This window comes from Guillardia theta (genome assembly GCF_000315625.1).
Source record: "Guillardia theta CCMP2712 unplaced genomic scaffold GUITHscaffold_222, whole genome shotgun sequence".
Classification (NCBI taxonomy): Eukaryota; class Cryptophyceae; order Pyrenomonadales; family Geminigeraceae; genus Guillardia; species Guillardia theta.
Window position 1 is genome coordinate 43,769 of NW_005434454.1, and position 19,155 is coordinate 62,923.

The 19,155-nt window shown below is 54.0% G+C and overlaps 6 protein-coding genes across 6 annotated transcripts in view; 3 read left to right on the plus strand and 3 right to left on the minus strand.

Annotated features, from left to right (window-relative positions):
- Window positions 1-360: 360 nt before the first annotated feature.
- On the plus strand, window positions 361-3,295 carry GUITHDRAFT_148560 (hypothetical protein; the record flags this gene model as incomplete). The annotated part of the gene is made up of 3 exons (XM_005819460.1): window positions 361-420; window positions 620-2,903; window positions 3,156-3,295. The coding sequence occupies 3 exons, from the start codon at window positions 361-363 to the stop codon at window positions 3,293-3,295; spliced, it is 2,484 nt and encodes an 827-aa protein (XP_005819517.1).
- A 2,224-nt stretch (window positions 3,296-5,519) lies between these two features.
- On the plus strand, window positions 5,520-6,771 carry GUITHDRAFT_158978 (hypothetical protein; the record flags this gene model as incomplete). Its single annotated transcript, XM_005819461.1, has 3 exons — window positions 5,520-5,694; window positions 5,802-5,842; window positions 6,094-6,771. The coding sequence occupies 3 exons, from the start codon at window positions 5,520-5,522 to the stop codon at window positions 6,769-6,771; spliced, it is 894 nt and encodes a 297-aa protein (XP_005819518.1).
- A 268-nt stretch (window positions 6,772-7,039) lies between these two features.
- Window positions 7,040-8,629, minus strand: GUITHDRAFT_121290 (hypothetical protein; the record flags this gene model as incomplete). The annotated part of the gene is made up of 6 exons (XM_005819462.1): window positions 7,040-7,204; window positions 7,254-7,505; window positions 7,551-7,685; window positions 7,730-7,919; window positions 7,966-8,509; window positions 8,554-8,629. 6 exons carry the CDS (start codon window positions 8,627-8,629, stop codon window positions 7,040-7,042), a joined length of 1,362 nt encoding a protein of 453 aa, XP_005819519.1.
- A 1,751-nt stretch (window positions 8,630-10,380) lies between these two features.
- GUITHDRAFT_166687 (hypothetical protein) lies at window positions 10,381-13,499 on the minus strand (the record flags this gene model as incomplete). The annotated part of the gene is made up of 9 exons (XM_005819463.1): window positions 10,381-10,921; window positions 10,981-11,016; window positions 11,133-11,198; window positions 11,313-11,414; window positions 11,498-12,040; window positions 12,210-12,247; window positions 12,290-12,320; window positions 12,372-12,782; window positions 12,954-13,499. 9 exons carry the CDS (start codon window positions 13,497-13,499, stop codon window positions 10,865-10,867), a joined length of 1,830 nt encoding a protein of 609 aa, XP_005819520.1. The 3' UTR covers window positions 10,381-10,864.
- A 1,090-nt stretch (window positions 13,500-14,589) lies between these two features.
- GUITHDRAFT_148564 (hypothetical protein) lies at window positions 14,590-16,371 on the minus strand (the record flags this gene model as incomplete). The annotated part of the gene is made up of 8 exons (XM_005819464.1): window positions 14,590-14,736; window positions 14,815-15,045; window positions 15,099-15,365; window positions 15,418-15,447; window positions 15,511-15,596; window positions 15,647-15,680; window positions 15,733-15,861; window positions 16,297-16,371. The coding sequence occupies 8 exons, from the start codon at window positions 16,369-16,371 to the stop codon at window positions 14,590-14,592; spliced, it is 999 nt and encodes a 332-aa protein (XP_005819521.1).
- A 246-nt stretch (window positions 16,372-16,617) lies between these two features.
- The window catches only part of GUITHDRAFT_156301 (hypothetical protein), a 3,721-nt gene continuing 1,183 nt past the window's right edge, over window positions 16,618-19,155 (plus strand). Inside the window, exons 1-15 of the mRNA XM_005819465.1 lie at window positions 16,618-16,640; window positions 17,154-17,227; window positions 17,319-17,401; window positions 17,452-17,483; window positions 17,532-17,558; window positions 17,610-17,676; window positions 17,725-17,786; window positions 17,835-17,896; window positions 17,944-18,031; window positions 18,081-18,443; window positions 18,534-18,566; window positions 18,616-18,677; window positions 18,728-18,798; window positions 18,844-18,896; window positions 18,945-19,064. Of these exons, the coding sequence (XP_005819522.1) occupies window positions 16,635-16,640; window positions 17,154-17,227; window positions 17,319-17,401; window positions 17,452-17,483; window positions 17,532-17,558; window positions 17,610-17,676; window positions 17,725-17,786; window positions 17,835-17,896; window positions 17,944-18,031; window positions 18,081-18,443; window positions 18,534-18,566; window positions 18,616-18,677; window positions 18,728-18,798; window positions 18,844-18,896; window positions 18,945-19,064 (1,203 nt within the window). The 5' untranslated portion in view covers window positions 16,618-16,634. The remainder of the gene's footprint in view (window positions 16,641-17,153; window positions 17,228-17,318; window positions 17,402-17,451; window positions 17,484-17,531; window positions 17,559-17,609; window positions 17,677-17,724; window positions 17,787-17,834; window positions 17,897-17,943; window positions 18,032-18,080; window positions 18,444-18,533; window positions 18,567-18,615; window positions 18,678-18,727; window positions 18,799-18,843; window positions 18,897-18,944; window positions 19,065-19,155) is intronic.

A 19,155-nucleotide genomic window follows, 5' to 3' on the forward strand; every position in this document is an offset into this window, starting at 1 on the left:
TCCTCCTCCTCCATCATGATCATCATCAGCACCACCAACACCAACACCAACACCGATACCAACACCACCACCACCACCACCACCACCACCATCATCATCATCATCATCATCATCATCATCATCATCATCATCATCATCAGCAGCAGCAGCAGCAGCAGCAGCAGCAGCAGCATTCCATCCTCTCCTTTTGCTCATCCCTTCCGTCAGACGGGAAGTTCATATTCAAGATATCCAGTTCAGCTCAAACTTCATCGACCTTGACCAGAGACTTTCGCTCTCAGAAAGGTGACGAAAGGACTTGTGATAACTATCATAACGATTAAAAGATCAAGTTGCAGGTATTGGAGATCGTTTGATTGGATGGAGGGAACGACTTCTTGCTCTCCGGAACTGAGTGATCCCCTTGAAGTTCCGATGGCAGTGAGTGTTTTTTGTTGATGAGATTGTTCGATGATGTCGTATGAATGATATGGTATGAGTGCAATGTACTTTCATATGAATGATTGTATGTAATGACTACTATCATACTAATATGCGATGTTGCTAGATGTCACTGTGATATTTAAGTTGCATCTGCTTGTAAATGAACATGTCGAACAGCTGATTTACTCTGCTGCAGCAAATCGCATCCTCGTCAACCTCGAAAGAGAATGTCATTTCTCTCCTTCATGAACACACTGCGAGTGAGAGGAGGAACCGGGAAGGAGCAAGAGCTGGCGCGCTCAGGATCAGACCATGGCATGAAGAGGAGAAGCAGGAACAGGGCCGCGGGGAGCAGGAGCAGGAGCAGGAGCAGGAGCAGGAGCAGGAGCAGGAGCAGGAGCAGGAGCAGGAGCAGGAGCAGGAGCAGGATAGGCTGCGGCGGAAGTATCGCCAACAGGATCTGAGGGACGGGGAGGAGGAGGAACAGGTGGAGCGGCCGGAAGCAGAGGAGACGGCTCGTTGCTGGTTGAGGATACATGGACAGAGTGAAGACAGACTTGGGCAAGAGCCCTTCTGCTCGGCGAAATGGAAGCGGCAGCAACGGGGATGGGAGGAGGAGGAGCACCAGCACCAGCACCAGCACCAGCACCAGCACCAGCACCAGCACCAGCACCAGCACCAGCACCAGCACCAGCACCAGCACCAGCACCAGCACCAGCACCAGCTCTCAGGCAGCAGGAAGGGCGAGGATGCAATGTTTGTCGGCAATGAGAAGCTGAGGAGGAGGAGTGAGAGATCCGGAAAGGAGGAGGAGGAGAATGCTGTCGTGAACACAAAGATGCAAGATTCAAGTGGGGAGCAGGAGCAGCAGGAGCAGGAGCAGGAGCAGGAACAGGAGCAGGAGCAGGAGCAGGAGCAGGAGCAGGAGCAGGAGCAGGAGCAGGAGCAGGAGCAAGAGCAGGAGCAGGAGGAGCAGGATGTTTCGAACATCATGCATTCTGGACGAGGGTGGTCCCAACAACAGAATTCTACAAATCTTTCCACGGGAGGAGGGAGAGGATGGGACGAAAGTCGGTGGCAAAGAAATCGCGGCGGAGAAAGCGGGGATGGAGCAGGAGCAGGAGCAGGAGCAGGGCAACGGAACGGAGGAGCAGAGCGACTGAGAGGCAGAAGGAATGAAGGCGGGGGAACACAGGGAGGAGTAGACAGGAAGGGGGGGAAAGAAGGACCCGCAGGACCCGGAGGCAGGAAAGGGAGGACGGAGGAGGAGGATGAAGGAGCAGGAGGGGCAGAGGAGGCAGGACAGGAAGCAGCAAGTTGTGGAGTAGGAGCTGGAGGATGGGGCGTACAAGAAGAAGAAATGAGGAATGGTCTGACAGGAAGCAGGTTGAAGAGAGGAGGCGGACAAGATTTGTATCTGGAAAGTTGTGAAGGAGCAGGAGCAGGAGCAGGAGCAGGAGCAGGAGCAGGAGCAGGAGCAGGAGCAGGAGCAGGAGCAGGAGCAGGAGCAGGAGCAGGAGCAGGAGCAGGAGCAGGAGCAGGAGCAGGAGGAAATGAATATCGAGGAAAAGAAGGAGCAGAAGCAGGGCCGGGAGGAAGAACAGGAGGAGCCGGAGCCGGAGCAAGAGCTGGAACGGGTGCGGGTGCGGGACCGGGAGCAAGGGCGGGAGCGGCAGCGGGAGTTGGAGCTGGAGATGATACAGGCGGGAGAAGGAGGGCAGTGGTGATGTGTATGGACTGCGGCGGAGAATTTCGATTTGCAAGAAGTTGGAAGGAGTGGGAGAAAATCAGATGTATATTCTGCTCGGAGATGATGAAAGACAGGGAGGAAGTGGACGAGGAGGAGTGTTTGAATGCAAAGAGCGGCTGGTATGTACCAGGACAAGGACGTCATGAAAATGAAAGTGGAGAGCAGCAGAAGCAGCAGCAGCAGCAGCAGCAACTCCAACAAATTCAGCAAGGCGCAGGAAAGGGAGGAATTGGTTTACAGCAACAGCATTGTTCGATTGTATCTTCGACGTTTGCGGATTGCAAACAAGAAGAAATTGAGGGAGAGAGAGAAGGAAGGGGGAACGAGGAGGAGACCATGTTGGGCAATGGAGCTGAGTTGAAGAAGGGGAAGGAGGAGGAGGAGGAGCAGCAGCAGCAGCAGCAGCAGCACAACCACCACCACCAACAACAACAACGGGAGCAGCAGGAGAAGGCAAGTGGTAACGTGAAGGAAAGGGACTGGGGACTGGAGCAGCAGGCCGTACAGGAGGAGGAAGTGAGAGGTCGAATTCTTCTGCAAGCTGGACTACCTTGTCGGTCGAATCCAACAGAGCAGGAGGAGCACCAGCACCAGCACCAGCTGGAGTTAGAGGAGGAGCAGGAGCAGGAGCAGGAGCAGGAGCAGGAGCAGGAGCAGGAGCAGGAGCTAGAAGAGCAGAGCTTTCCGCATCCAGGGCAAGAGACGACTTTCGTCCTCTTCTCCGTTGCAGGTGTACAAACCCTCGCTCCCCCCTCACTTCGCACCACCACCACCTCTCTCCTCCCTACTAAATCCTCTACGTTCCGAAGTTCTTTCTCCCTCCTTCTATCTCCTCCTCACTCCTCCTCCTCTCTCCTCTCTCCTCTCTCCTCTCTCCTCTCTTCTCTCTCCTCTCTCCTCTCTCCTCTCTCCTCTCTCCTCTCTCCTCTCTCCTCTCTCCTCTCTCCTCTCTCCTCCTCCTCTCCCTCACTCTGCTCTTCAGACTGGATTCGTCAGCCCAAGTTTTCTCTCCCCGACTTGTCTCTCAGCAAGGGAGTTGTCACTGCCGTCAGGTCCCGCATCCTTCGACGTCAGCTCGGCCACCCGGCTCTAGAGCCTCTGAGCCACCCAGCTAGCAACTAGACTGAGTGCAGGGCTCCGCCTGGTCGCTGGATTAGGCCCGTTTCCCGCCGGCTCCCAGATTCCAGATTCCAGATTTTTTCATACAAATATAAGTCAATTTCTTTTTTTCTCCTCCAAATGTTTTGGAGAACTCAACTATAAGTCATTTTAATTTGAGAATGAAACGATGCGGTTGACTTTCCCAGATTTTGCTTTTCGAATGGGCAGGCACTATATGGAAATATACTATTAGCTCAATCGAGAAAAATTGTTAGAAGGTAGGGAGGGTACGCTTGGAGCATCAAATATGAACAGGCAGGGGACCCCACCCCCTCTCAGTATGTATTGAAAGCACCGGTGAATATTTCGGGGTAAATTTCAAATCACTTTGAATAAAGTCAAAAATCTGGAATCTGGGAGCCGGCGGGAAACGGGCCTTACTGTAACCGTCACACGTTTTATTCCACTGGGCAGTTCGGGGCCCGGGGCCCGGCCGCTGAGCAGTGAACATCCCGCAGGCCCGGGATGGTGGTCAGACTTTTTTCACTCGCCCCCCCGGGCCAGCGGCGCAGCGGCACCGTCAGTCCGACTGTCATCACATCCTCGCATGCCACTGTGACTCCGCTCCGACTCCGAGGCGTGCCGGCCTACGGTGGCCCCGGTGACAGGGGAAGGCTCGGAGGCTCACTGGCCCGGGCCCCCCGATGATGCCAGGGCGAGGTCCCTCGGACTCCGATGATCGGACGGTGGCCCGGCCCGGCGGGCCCTGACAGGGCCCGTCCCGGAGTCAGGCCCGGGCGCCGGCGGGGGGACCGACGGTTCAGTAGTGACTTCACGATGGTGTAACGGAAGTGTAACGAAACGATTGGAAAGATCTAGATGACTGGTCGAAATGCAGGACGAGGTGCGGAGGGAGAGGAGGGGAGGGGCAAGGGCAGGGCAGGGGGAGGGAGAGGAGGGAGAGGAGGAGGGAGGAGGAGGAGGTGGTGGTGGTGGTGGAGAGAGAACAAGGTTTTGCATCAATCAATTCCATATCAACACACCATACAGACGATGAGGACGAAATTGAGCACGAATCGACAGAAGTAGAGGAGAGGAAACTGAAGCTTGAGCGCACTATTGCCGAACAACTCACAGAACAGAAAGATGAAGAAGCATACTTGACTTGAAAATGATTCCTTCTCACCTGACCTCTGGTGCAGAACAACAGACGATGATAAACATAAACTTGACTTGTACATCAAGATAGGAGAGGTCAGAGTAGCACGTCAACTGGAGGTATGAGTCAGGATATCAACCTCCAACGTGCTATCTATGCTTCCCTCCAATCTGCTCCTCGCCCACCTCCAGTGAGACAACAGCCTGCTCGTTTCTCGAGCTCTTTCGGTGAAATCTCTCTCCATGTTTCTTCCCTCCCTCCTTCACTTTCTCTCTCTCTTCGTCCCTCATCTCCACTGCCTGATTTCCCTCCAAACCTGCGATCCCCGTCGTTCTTCGTCCTCCCTCCTCCCTCCTCCCTCTGTTCCCCTTCCCTCTCCCTTCTTCCTCCATCCTCTCTCCTGCACGTTAACGCTGACGCTTCTACCAACTAGTTCCCGTTGACAAGTTGGTAGGATGGATGAAGAGGCAGGGGAAGGCGAGCATGTCCTCGTTAGACTCAACGAGCAGGACGACCGGCAGGTCAGGCACCATCCTTGCGGAGACATGCAGCAGCCCTACAGTCTTCACATGGGAGCAGTCGGAGGAGAGCGCAGTGAGCGGCCTGCTGCAGACAGTGAGGCGCGAAGATCTGTTGAGACAGACAGCGGGAAACGCGTTCTGAGAGCTAACACTTCTATCGGTCAAGACGACGAATCCTTGTAGCATGCTCTCCCTCAGCTTCACCCCGATGTCGAAGGTGTGGAGGCTGGAGAGGCAGGAGAATGGTGGGTGCGAGACTATCCAGGAGAGGACAGACAGGTCTATCAAGCTCTCCTCCTTCATCAGCGTCGTCCTGCAAGCTCGAGGGAACGCTCTCAGCGTCACTGGGGACGGAAAGAGCATTTTCACTGACATCCAGCTGCCTGACGGCAGCCTCCATGGGCTGGTAGGAATCGGAGCCACGCTCGCTCGCGCCTCCTTCCGGAATTGGAAAGTCAGCAGCGCCGGTCAAGGAGGGCAGCAGGGGTCGGGTAGTTCAGAGGGGCTGAGACCGGTTCTTCCTCCTCAGGCCAAGTACACTGGAGATGACGCGAAGTTTGTGGACATGATCGAGAGAGACATCCTCGACCGCAAGCTCAACACAAAGTGGGAGGATGTAGCAAAGCTGGACGACGCCAAGAGGATTCTGCAGGAAGCTGTCGTCCTCCCTCTCCTTATGCCGGATGTCTACACTGGGATCCGTGAACCGTGGAAGGGAGTTCTGCTCTTCGGTCCTCCAGGTAGGATTAGGGGGGAGAGTGAGAGGGAGAATTGTTGACAGAGAAGGGAGGAGCGAAGTAGAGGAAGGAAGGAGGATAACGCATACAGTGGTTGATTGGCGTGACAGGAACTGGCAAGACTTTGTTGGCGAAGGCAGTTGCTTCCCAGGTTGGTTGGAGGAAAAGGAGGAAGAAGATATGAGGGTGAGGGTGAAGAGAGGAGGAGTGTGGGAAGGAGATGCAGGAACAGGAGGAGAAGAGTGTGAAGGAGGAGGAGGAGGGGGAGGAGGAGGAGGAGGAGGAGGAGGAGGAGGGGGTGGGTGGGGTAGGGAGGCGAGCAGCAGCAGCAGCAGCAGCAGCAGCAGCAGCAGCAGCAGCAGCAGCAGCAGCAGCAGCAGGAGATTTCTTACTTGTCTTCAGGCTCAGACGACTTTCTTCAACGTCGGGCCCTCGACCATCATCTCCAAGTACCACGGGGAGAGCGAGAAACTGGTCCGCGTGCTCTTCAACATGGCGCGGCACTACGCACCCAGCACCATCTTCCTGGACGAGATTGACTCTATCATGTCAGCACGAGGGACCCAGTCAGAGCACGAGGCCTCGCGCAGAGTCAAGGGGGAGGTCCTGTCTCAGATGGATGGTATCAGCAGGGATCTAGCTGGGCCCGGCAAGCTCGTTATGGTTCTCTCCACCACCAACAAGCCCTGGGACCTCGACGACGCTCTGCTTCGGCGCCTTGAGAAGCGGATCTATGTGGCTCTGCCGGACCAGGAGGCTCGTAGGGATCTGTTCGCCATCAACCTTAAGTCCGTCATCGTCGACGCTGACGTCAACCTGCCCCAGCTCGCGTCAGACTCCGAGGGCTACAGCGGGTCCGACATCTTCACAGTCTGCCGGGAGGCGTGCATGGCGCCGATGCGGCGGCTGACGTGTCGCTTCTCACCGCAGGAGATCATGCAGATGAAGAGCAGGGGAGAGCTTGACCTTCGGGTCAGCATGGACGACTTGACTGCCGCCCTCAAGTCAACGTCACCGTCGGTGCCTCGCAGTTGCCTCGGGGATTACGAGAAGTGGAACCGAGAGTTTGCGTCGTCGTGAGGGAACGAGGGAGGGAGGGAGGGAGGAGGAGGAAGCGAGGGATAGGAGAGGAGCGACGGAGGGAGAGGAGAAGGGGGGAGTAGGAGTAATAGTAGTTACTTACTTTTATTCATGCCTTGAATGCTATTGCTTCGCCTTGAGCATCAAAAAACAAAACAAAAGAAACCAGAAAAACAGAGAGGAATCGACCAGACACGACAAGACATACTCATGAAGCATGTTGTCTACAGTCAGGCAAACACCAGATACTCCATAGCACATGTTCACTTCACTTCTTCTTCTTGGCTTTCTTCGCTGCCGCTGCCCCCTTCGCTGCTCCTGCCCCTCGTTTCCCACTTGACGGCTCGTCAGCGGGAGGATCATACACAGGAAAGGAAGACTCGTCGACGTCCTTGTCCAGCAGAAAGCAAGTGTGGCCCACACCTGCAGCAACCTGTACCAACATTGTGAGAGGTCCTCCTGAACCATCTCTCCCTCCCTACCTTCTTCACTGTGAAGCCAGTCAAGCTTGAGACTATGTCGGGGTTCGCGCTCGACTTCTTGCTTCCGCCATACCCAAGTTCGCCATACTTGCTCGTCCCCCATGTGATGACATGTGGAATCGACTCGCAGCCTTCGACCCATGGTCGGCGAGGCTCCTTGTTTCCATCGCAAGAGATCGCAAAAGATTCGTTTCCAAATGACAACGAACGCACGCGCCATCCTCCCAGGTTGTGCTCAGCATGCGGGCGAACCTTCCAGACAACATCAGCAACACAAGAGAGATCATGCCTTCGTACCTGCGACTCTCCGACCTTCTTAATCTGCCCCCAAGTGTACAACTGGCCGATGCCATCGACTGCTCCGGATGAAGCCCCGCCTGCTACGACCAAGTCCGGGTTCTTGATGGCATGGGGACCCTGGAAAAACTCGACCTGGAGAGAGGTCATCGACGCATGGGGGAGTGTTGGTATGATACCTTGCATGGACGTTTTCGATCGTGCGGGTCGTTCAGTCCTAGACGACCATATCCGTTGTAACCCCATGCCCACAAGGAGCCATCATCCCCTACAGCAAGCGTGTGCTTGTTCCCACAGTAAACCCGCTGGATCACTGGCGGTTCCACAATGGCACCCAAAAATTCTTTGCCTTTGCTATCAGAGAGATGCCTGTCGAGATTGTCAACATGACTAGAGATCACCATCGTCCTCGTACCACTGAGTGATCTGGGTAGGAGTAGAGACTTCGCGGAAGCCCTGACGGCCCGTAGCGATGATGAAACGACCATCCGTTCCATGGCCAAGCGCACCATACTCGGGATGTCCGAACGAAAACACTTTGCCTTCCTCATTCACGGCAATGGAGAACTCGGCTCCCGCTCCCGCGTGAACGATCTTGCTTCCGAAGTTGACGGGCTTCGGCTTGTCTTCCACCTCAGAGGTTCTTCCAATTCCACACTCACCAAACTTGTTCGTTCCACAGCACCAAACTTGCCCCGCATCTCCAAGGAAGATCGTGTGAGTCTTTCCGACAGCAATATTTACAACAGTCTCATTCTCCAGAGCTTTGATCAGAGTAGGCGAGCTCCTGTTGGACTTGTCTCCTTGACCCAACTGACCTGTCTCATTCCTGCCGAAGCTGTAGCAGGACCCGTCGCTTGTGAGTGCGATACAATGAGTAGATGAGGGCCCGGTGAAGATCGAATCGAATTTCAGTTTCAAGGCTGGGGCGAAGACGGTAGGGACGTTGAGATTTTCACCTGATCTACAGGTCAAGATGAAAACCGTTGGCATCAGAACTTACCCGAAGGAGTTTCGCCCTTCTTGGGATTCCTTCCAGATTGCTCCCACGAGGTGCAGCCAGCAAGCAAGAGAGACATTTCTGGCAACGAGCAACATCAAAGACGATCGGGCTAAGAGAATCGATGGCAGAATTAACCAAGTTCCCTCGTTACATCGTCTGAATGAGAGGAAAAGTTCTCAATGAATTTAGCAGTGAGATTAGAGAAACGCAACAGGGAGGAAGTAGAAGTGGAAGGGAGGGAGAGAAAGACGAACAGGCCGGGGAAAGTTGGTAGAGGAAGGTCGGAGGTGCGGAGTGCGTGTGGGAGGTAGATAGGAGGAGGGAGCAGAAGGGAGGGATGAAGAAACAGAACTGCATTGCGCCGCAAGTTTTCCCGCCTTTCTGCTCATACCTGAAGAGGTGGGGGTAGTTGAGGAGGATTCCACTTGTTTGTAGAGGTGGGGGTACATAGTTGCACAGATAAAAGGTGGGTGGTGGGTCATTTTCCTGTCCAGTACCCGGTGTTATCCGTGTGAAATAGGGATAAAGGTACCGGTCAATTGACTATCGGCAGTGCCCGTGATTAGATGGGAGATGCAAGGGGTGTACTACCCTACCGGTGTGGAATTTCATTAGAATAGAGGGGGTAGGGGTGAATTGTCAGGGGGTAGGGGGTAAGAGATCCTCTCTGATGATGGACGCATTATAGGCCTCTAATTTTAAAGTTGGGGGTGGGGGTAGAGAAGCAACCGGTCAAATGGAGACAGGCTGGGTGGGGGTATTGGAAATACCCCCACCCAGGGGTGGGGTACTCAGATGAATAGGGAACTGACCTTGTATTATGGTCAAAGAAGGGGTAGGGGTATCTTGACACGGGGTAGTGACACCAAAGCATTGTTTAGGACAGGCTGGGTACAATGATCAGACCTGTGTGCCATGGGGGTGGTCTCAACCAGGGGTACTTAAATATGGGTAAGTGGGGGTACAGTATGGAGGGTTGGTGGGCGAGATGATCTTAAAATGGACCCACCCTTAGCAGCTTTTGTTGTACCCCACCTTGTCCAAGAACATAATCTAAAGAGGAAAATACCACCATGTACCCCACCCAAATTTACCCCCTACCCCCTCTAATTATCCACTACAATGCACTGCAGAGTTCACTTGGCGTTCTCGATGCCATGATGTACAACTGTCGCCAACGATAACGCAGCTCCTCCTACTCCTACTACTGCTCGTGCTCATGATCGTGCTCCTGCTCCTGCTCCAGCTCCAGCTCCAGCTCCAGCTCCAGCTGCTCCTGCTCCTACTACTGCTCGTGCTCGTGCTCGTGCTCCAGCTCCAGCTCCAGCTCCTGCTCCTCCCGCTCCCGCTCCTGCTCCTACTTCTGTTCATGCTCCAGCTCCAGCTCCTGCTCTTGCTGCTGCTCCTGCTCCTGCTCCCACTCCTGCTCCTACTACTGTTCGTGCTCCTGCTCCTGCTGCTCCAGCTCCTGCTCCAGCTGCTGCTCCAGCTGCTCTAGCTGCACCTGCTGCACCTGCTGCTCCTGCTCCTACTACTGTTCGTGCTCCTGCTGCTGCTCCTGCTCCTTCCTGCTGCTCCCACTCCTGCTCCTGCTCCTGCTCCTGCTTCTCTTTCTGCTCCTGTTCCTGCTTCTACTACTGTTCCTCCTGCTCCTGCTCCTGCTCCTGCTCCTGCTCCTGCTCCTCCTTCTCAACAACATGAATTTTTCGTGAGTGGCACCTCAAATGGATAGGTTGATGTTTCAGATGAGAAGCTGTTTCTTGTGCGAGGAACTGATGCTTGGATTCTCTGCAGAAGCAACAAGAGCAGACATGTCCGATGACGAGCAGGCGATCGATGAAGACATTGTAGCGTCGATCACAGAAGTGAAGCCTCGAGTGGAGTCGATTAAGAGGTTGGAGATGGAGATCAGCGGTTGTAGCGGAGTGCCAGCGTTGAAGATCAAGACTCTTGAAGGAATAGAGCTTGTCGTTAGCGTGTCTGTCAATGGCTACCGGATTGAAGAATGCTCTCGCCAGCTCAAGATGAAGGACTTCGACAGCTTGCACGCTCTCTTGTCGGAGACTAGCAAGGCGTATGTGCAGAAGTTTGGAACCTCGCTGGAAGAAGCGTTGCTAGCGCTGAGTGAGAAGGACGGATGAGATGTGATGGGAAAAGGATGGAAAGACAAACAGGCATGTAAATATCTCCGAGTGAAGAAGAAGGGTAGAAAGCTCGTTGTGGGATCCGAGTTTGATCCAAAGGAACTGAGATAATTTTGTGTTGACTCTTTAAGATCCAGCGGGCTTGCAGTACAACGCCAGAGGCATTTCTAGTAGAAGTAGGGCTTAGCTCTTTTCTCCTTTCTCTCCTCCGAGTAATCGAAGATCTAGAGGGCAAAGTGAAGTGAACGGCTGAATGGTTTGACAAGACATCAAAGAAACTTACGGGCTCTGGTTGTGTCTCCTTGTATGCCCCCATGTACTGTCATGCGCAGCGTAAGGATGTGGGGAGGAAGGGGAGGAGGAGGAGGAGGAGAAAGGAGGGTGGATGGGAGGCGGGGGCGGGAGGAGATAAGGATAAGGATGAATCGAGCAAACCTCAGGATTCTTGTCAACTTCAGCATACTTGAGCAGAGCTTCACGAGGATCTTGTTCGAGGTAAGCCTGTGAGAACAAAGGTAAGTGAGGCAGAAGATGCAGGGGGGGGGGGGGGGGAAGGGGGAACGAAGGAGTAAGAGAATGGAACGATCAAAGTTGTAGTGAGTTGGGATGGGCGACCTTGACAGGATCCGCACGATCCTTTCGCTTTTGCTTCGAGGTTGTTGCATACCTGCCCTCACGGAACATGGGCAAGGGATGAGGCGTGTAGATATGCCCCACCTGCAAGCAAGTTTCAAACAGAGAAACTCCTCCCTCCCTCCCTCCCTCCCTCTCCTCTCCTTCTTCTCCCTCCTCCTTCTCACCGTTCCAATGCCAACGTTGGTGATGTCAGCCTTCTTGGGCTGCTTTCCTACTGCGCGCATGATACCAGCTTCGCTCTTGCGCGGGTCGTACAGGATGTGAGCCTGTCCCATGGCAGTCCCGACGATGAGCTGGTTTATCTTCTGATGCCAGAGGAGGCTGACAACTGAGCCGGAAGGAACGCTCAGAGTCTTGACGGGCTTCAGCGTGTTCTTCTCATACACATGGACGTGCCCAGCACCCAGCGGAGTGCCATCCTTGCCCTTCTTCACAGAGGATCCCGTCAGGAACAAGTGATCTCCGGGACTGAAGATCGCCTCTGTCGTCTCGAAGTAGTTGTCGAGCTCGGTGAAGGCAGCAAGCGACTCCTTCAGCTTCCGCATGTCCCACACCTTAAGAGTGTCGTCTCGTCCTCGAGAAAGCATCATGTTCCCGTCCGCTGACACACACACGCTCGACGGCTCCGTGCCTGGCTGGTGGGCCCCCTTGGCCTCATTGTGGGCCCTCTGGGTCGATCCGCGGGAAATCGCCTTTCCGTCCCAGATCTGTGAGAGTGCCGTGAGCAGAGAACATGCAGAGGAGTCGAGGAGAAGGAGAAGCGAGGGTAAGAGGGGAAGAGAGGTGGAGGAGAGAGGGAGGGTAAGAGGGTAAGAGGAGAAGAGAGGTGGAGGAGAAAGGGAGGAAGAGGAAAGAGAAGAAGAGATGGGACTTGACCTTGATACAGCCATCATCGCATGCTGCTACGATGTCGCCTGTTGGAGTGTAGCAACCAGCATACGGCATGGCGCGCTGACCTCTGTCAGTCTTGCACTTGATGACAGTCATCTGAGAGATCTCAAGTCAATCTCTACAAGTCTCGTCATCGCATCGTCGCACCTGCTTCTTATCACAAGTGTTGACATCCCATATCCTCACTGTCCCGTCGATGGCTGCCGTCATACAGTGATTCTTCGACACCGGACTCCATCTTGCCACTGTGATGGAGGAAACATGCCCTTTGGTCTGCGACATATCGTGCACGTACATGTCTCCTTTCTGGAACTCAGCTTGCTTTGCTCCCTCTCGGGTGAAGATGAGAGCAGTATTCTTCGACGTAGCACACAGGAACCGATCCCCTGTTGCCGTGTACTGGATCGATCGCAAGGTCTGACCCTCGTAGGGCGTCAGCTCCCTGAAGGACTTGAGAGTGTTGTTCATCCCGTTGAAGTCCCACATCCTGATCTTGCAGTCGAATCCTCCTGTCAGGAGACGAGCAGCTGCGGGATCCAACGCCATGGTCGACACGGCCTTGGTGTGTCCACGTAGCACAGCTTCATGCGTGCATGGAACTTGACCCCCCATCCCGTCGTCGTCATCGCTGTCATCCATCTCATCGTCGTCGTCGTCATCGTCGTCGTCGTCATAATTGTTGTTGTTATCGTCTTCTTGAACACCCTCAACCTCCTCAGCCTCATCCACCTCCTCCTGCGAGGGATACTGCGACTTCAGAGCTCCTTTGGCCGCAGCCTCTGCCTCGTCGATCATCTTCTTGAGATCTTCCTTCCCGTCTGGCATGCGCTTGAGCTGCTGGTGGACCTTGCTGAGATCGAGGTCCTCCTCCTCCTTCACCTTCCTCACCCGCTGATCCACGTGCCTGCCAGGGGCGAACGACATGGGGAACTGAAGCCGAAGATCGTCGTTGGCTACTGCAACCTCTACCTCATCGACCGGCACCTCCCCCACAACCTGCGGCTCATCCTCGTCCTCGTCCTCGTCCTCGTCCTCCTGGCTCTTCCTCTGTGGACCCTTCATGGCCCCTATCGGCCTTTCAGGTCCTCCACGCCCGCCTCCGCCGGCTCCGCCGGCTCCCCCTGCTCCTCCTGCTGCCTCCTTCCTGTTGACCTTGGGTACGAAGGCAGCCTCTCCCAGGTCCTCAGGTCCATCGTCTCTTCCTCGAGCTGCTCGCGCCTTCCTTAGCTCCCGCAGCTCGTCCTCGTCCTCGTCCTCGTCGGCACCCCTGCGCATTGTCTTCGTGTGGGAGAGGCAGGGGTGGGTAGTTTATATGCCTTTTGTCACAAGAGGGTAGGGTAGGAGCGAGGGGCAGGAAACTCCTTCCTCGAAGTCTCTTCCCTGCCATCGTCCCCTGCTCCCCACTGCCTCTGCCTCTGCCTCTGCCTCCCCCATCCTTCCCTTCCCCCCTTCCCCTCTCTTCCCCCTCTCCCCCTCTCCCCCCCTCCCTTCCATCCCTTTGCTCGAGTCAGAGCTGATGGAATTTAAGTGAATGATCAGATCAGATTGTGCTGCATGGGATGATGTGAAAGTTGGTCATAGATGGATTGCATTCCGACTTTGTAGCAGATTTATCGTTCCATAGAAGGATAAAGACGATTGTCCCTGCTCCCTCAATTTAGTTTGGATCAATTTAGTTTGGATTTGTATTGACACAGAGAGTCTGCCGGAGACAGTTTGAGAGATCCTGAAACTAGAAGTCTTCTTGTGAGTGAGACTGCAAAGCTGAGTAGTATCGGGCTAGTGACAAGACTAGAGGTAGTCGAGTTGATGAAGGTGATGTACACCTACAGCTCATTGCTGGTGCCTTTCATGATCTTTACATCTGAGAGCATTCTTCGGAAATTGTGTGTTTTATGCACATGTTGCATTGTAAGCTAGGGTCTCGTGATGACGTTACACCAGACTCTTTTGTGTGAGATAAAAGTAAACCTTCAATCTCGCGAACAGCGAACATGTTGCCTCCATTATATCTCAACCATTTCTAGGGGATGATGATTACACTATCATGACAGAGAAGCATGAAACTGCAAAGAGTACATCTGAAACTTTCACAACGAGCTGAGTGAAACAGCAGAGACAAGCAAAGAAGGAGATGATTACAAACATTGCCCGATGCTGAGATTGTTATGTGACTACTCTGGACCAAAGCTGCATCGAAAGCAGAGTGGCAGAGCAGAGCAGAGCAGATGAAATGGAGATGGAGATGGAGTCGAGTTCAGTGTGCAGACGAGAACAAGGTGAGAAGAATGGAAAGAGGAGTAGAGGAGGATAGGAACGACCGAATCGCGGTTTGCATTTCTTCAGAGGTTCATGGTTTGCAAAGTTAGGAGAGGAAGTGAAGGTTGAGGAAGCCCATGGTGAACATGGCGATAGGCAGAATCACGCTGCTGGCAAAGGAGGAGGCCGAGGAATACTTGGCTGCCTTCTCAGTGATGGTATCCATGCTCTTCTTCTCCGAGTGGGTGAGAGGCTGATCACAAAGTCAGCAGTCAGCAACAACAACTCTGCACATCCCCCTCACCCCTCCGCTTTGTCGAATCTGACTCACGAAGCTGGCGAGATGGTTGACATCACTCTTGGACAGAGGATGCACGTTGGGTGCAGTCGTCGTCGAGTTTCCAGCCAAGAGGGTCCCACCAGCCAGCTCTCGCAGCAATGTGGGTTTCATAGCCTTGTTCTCGTCTGCACACTGAACCGATCCATCGTCGAGAGTGACCAGATGGCAGGGTTGAGCTTTCTCCAGTGCCTTCAACTGTATCGCCATGATCTTTGACTTGACCTGCGCCATGACAACATCAGTGAATCTCAACCGCAAAACTTGTCCCAGCTCACCTCTGCCTTGTCTGCCCTGCTCTGCAGATATTTCTGCAGCTGCAGTGCCACGTTGCCGGACTCGTATGTCGCCAAGTTCATCCCTGCCGCTGCCTGGGAAGGGCCAGGAGCCTGGACTGCGTGCTGCTGCAGCCATTGCTGGCTGCCAACAGGAGGAGGAGTAGTCTCGGGAGCTGCAGTGGTGCTAGGAGGAGGAGGACAAGCGCATCTGAGTTGTCCGGACGGGTCCTGCTGCACGCATCCCATATCTCCCTCGCAAAGAGCATTCTGTCATGAATGTGAGAGGAGCACGGAGACAACAAGAGTTTGTGTGTGTGACCTTGCATTGCTGACCGTTGTTGGGGCAGATCTGCTCAACACGATGATGTCAATATTTGCTGTCTGACATGGCGAGTGTTTCTTTTGAACTCACCGGTGCGCCTTGTAACATCTGAGGTACAGGAGCAGGTTGATAGTACTGAGGATACCCCATTGCAGGTGAGTTGGACGTAGGATAGACTGAGATGATTCGAACGTTAATGTGAATATACACAAGGAGGACAAGGAACCTGGCGTTCTGTACTGGTACGGGTAGCTAACCATCTGCAGAAAACTTCAACACACGTACCAGTGTTTTACCATCACGTGTTCAGACCTGCTGCATCACGTTGGGAGGGAGGAGCTGCCCCAATGGCGCCATGTTCTGGTTGTTGTAGGCGGATTGTGCGGTTTGTGAAGGATACTGAATGGTTTGCAGGAGGTTATCCATCGGTGTAACGCCACTCTGCAATCATAGAGTTCAGAACATGGTCGCATGTGCAACAGAGGGCGAGCACTGAGAACTGGCTGATTGGAATCATGGACAATCATCTACTCTACGTGATCATGATGATCAAGATCGTTAATCCTGGCATGAACTCTCTGAGGCTCTAACCCTGCCATGGTGTTCGGGACCCAGGATCAACCAAACTTTTACAGCCTGGAAGCCAGAACAGGAACGAGATGATTGATATATGATAGCAGCACGAACACACTGAAAGCATCGCCGAGGCTTCCGTCAATCATCCTATGAATCCTCCCGTCTCACAGCAAGCCTTTCGCACATTCCTCCAATTTGTTCGCATTATGTGCTACTATGATGAGCTCTCTTCGGTGACTCTATCGAGTGCAGCACGAGCAAACTCTTTCCCTTCGCTCTCTCTCAGTTGTCATCACTCACCAGGTGACCAACGCATACGACCATGAGCCCCAGCCCTGCCATCACCAGCGCCTCGCGCCAGCCCCAGGCCGCCATGTCGCCTTCGCCTGCGCTATTTCGGGCTTGTAGGCCCTTGTCGTGAGGCAGGCTCGCGGCTGTACGAGTCCTCATCCTGTTGCGTGTCGTTGTATCCGTTATATATCGGTTACACTAGTACAATTTGGCAGTGGGCTCCATCCGTTATTTCCGTTACTCGGTCGAGAGGGCACAAAGGGGGGTGGTGCACAGATAGCCGGATGGAGGGGGTAGGTGGTGCATATAGGTGTTGGTGGAGTCCGCCTCGTTAGAAGCGAAGGGTCATGGCGGTGAGTGACGGCAGTGAGATGAACGGGAGGAGGGGGAGAGGGAGGAAGGAGGAGGGGGAGGAAGGAGGATAGGGAGGAGGGAGGAGGGAGGAGGGGGAGGAAAGAGGAGGGAGGAGGGGAAGGAGGTGGAGGCAGGGAACTGTTGGAGAAGAGTATGAAGAGGAGGGCAACTAGGGACACGAGGAGCGCCAAAGGATGGAGGTCGAGGAAGGGGTGGAAGCAGGGAGTGTTAAGGAGAACGTAAGTTGAGGAGTTACCTCAAGGGATGAGACAGGGGATGAAGAAGAACATTAGAGATCACCAAACAAAGTGGGGCGGGGCGAGGGGTACGATGCTAACATGCATACCCAACTGGACGAGAGACGAAGGATTTTATGGTGTTAACACAAATCTCGCTTGCTTGGTTTTGTTTGTCGAGGAGAACATTGAGAGAAAAACCTTGTTTTCTTATGTTGCCTGTTATCATGATTTCACTACTCACGTTGATCTGTGCTGATGTTTGATGACCAACAGGGTCCGCTGTCCGGCTTGTACGGCAGTGTATCCAACATCGGTGACTCGGGTTCCTCAAGGATGAAGACGAGAAGGTATCCAAGAAGAAACTCCTAAACTTGTTCTGTGCATTTCATTCTCTTCACAATGTTCTCCCAGTACCTTTGATGTTGTGCGTTGTCGCAGGACCATCGCTGTCGCTGCTTCTCTCGTCTCTTTGGGGCTCGTTGCTGCTCTGGCTGCTCTAGCACTTGTACATGAATCTAGCGGTGAGTTGCTGTACATGACTGAATCACGATCTGTCTGAAACATGGTGCAGTGGAAAGGAATGTTCTCATGAACAAGCAGCAGGTGAGCATTGTCTTGTGGAGGGGAGGATGTGACGTTGGGATGGTGCAGGCTGCTTGGTGGGGTTATCCACACAAGGTAGGCTTGATTGTTATACAAGAATGAATGGGTGCTGATCGACAAGTGCAGGATGCAAATGGGGTCTGGCATCGAGGCTGGTTGTCAAAGTTTGAGAACAGGAGAAGAAGAGCGCAAGGTATTCTTAGTAATCGCATCCGATGGAAGGATTGACAGTGAGATTTAGCATCAGCGTCCACCGGCTCGAACAAGAACGAGCTGAAAGAAATTCACTCCATGCTGAATGAGGTAGATAGCGATGAGAAAGCATCGGCACGTGCCCTGATCCCTTGTCAGGCTGTCGACATGTTGAAGAGCTATGAGCACAAGGGCTCTATGCTCTCCACTGGCACTGGGAGGTAAAGGAAGCCCGGCACTGATTGCAGTTGTTAAGTCCCACGATCAGGTCCATGAGTCACGCTACTGCCGATCGACTCAAGAAGGTCGAGGGCGAGGCGTCTCGCAGCCTCCCGGGTGTAACAGAATATCCCAAGGTAGCATGAACATGTCACAAGGTGGAATGCGGCTGATCTTGACTTCCAGTGCTTCATCAACAACGAGTTCACCGATGCCGATAGAGCTCATTTCATCCGAAGGATGGGAGAGGCTGCTGACAACTTGGTGCTCTCGTACCCCGACTGGGCCAAAGGACAATCTATCCCTGGCCGAGCGCAGGATGGAGAATGGCGTCATGACAGAGGGCCGCCGTATGTTCAGCGTTTGACCATGTTCTCTGGCCAAGGAGTTGACACTATCAGCAATGGCGATCTCGTTCGTAGGATCCTCGGGCTCAACAAGGCGTTTCAGAAACCTTGTGACCTGCGATCATGCGATCATGCCTTCACGGGGAATCAGTACTTGAAGAGCTTCGACGGGTCGCAGTTCCGTTTCTTGTACAGGAATCAGGTCAGACTACACCGTGCATGCTTGCCCTGTGATCCAGCCGTGCTGTGCTGTTATCTCGATAACAGGCTACTAACTGTGACTTACCCGCAGTGCTCGGCTATCGTCGTTCCTCCGCTCACCAATGTGAAGCTCGTTGCTCTAGAGAGTCGGTTGGTGATCTGTGCTTTGGTAGGGTGCCGGTCCCATCCTCAACCACAACGGCATGTATCGCCTTCACCACTACTTGAAAGACGGGTGCTTGTCAATCTCTTCGCTCTCCTGCCCTTGACCCTGCTGGTGGTCAGGTACAACACCCTCATCGTTACTGGTGGAGTTGCCAACATCCTCTTCATCAACCAGAACGTGGCTACTCTCGGTATCTGACCTTGGCTGCGCCCAACACTTCTCATCACTCTTGCAGACGGTGGTTTCTCCCTCGAGCCCAACTGGGTTGATGGGCCGTACGAGGCTCAGGTACTGTTCCTGCTGTTGGCGCACGGGTCGAAGCTGACAGGTTTCTAGGCTGCTCAAGGAGCCAACACTCCCTTCGCCGCACTCTCCGTCACTCTCCCAGGACCTGGTGTTGCTGTCACCGGCGTGAAGATTTCGTCCCTTCCCCGCAATGCCATCAGCTACTACGAGGTCTCCTCCTCCTCCTCCTCCTCCTCCTCCTCCTCCTGCTCGTTTTCTGGCGATGAGGACAAAAATAAGCAGGAGCGCCAGGTCCTCGTAC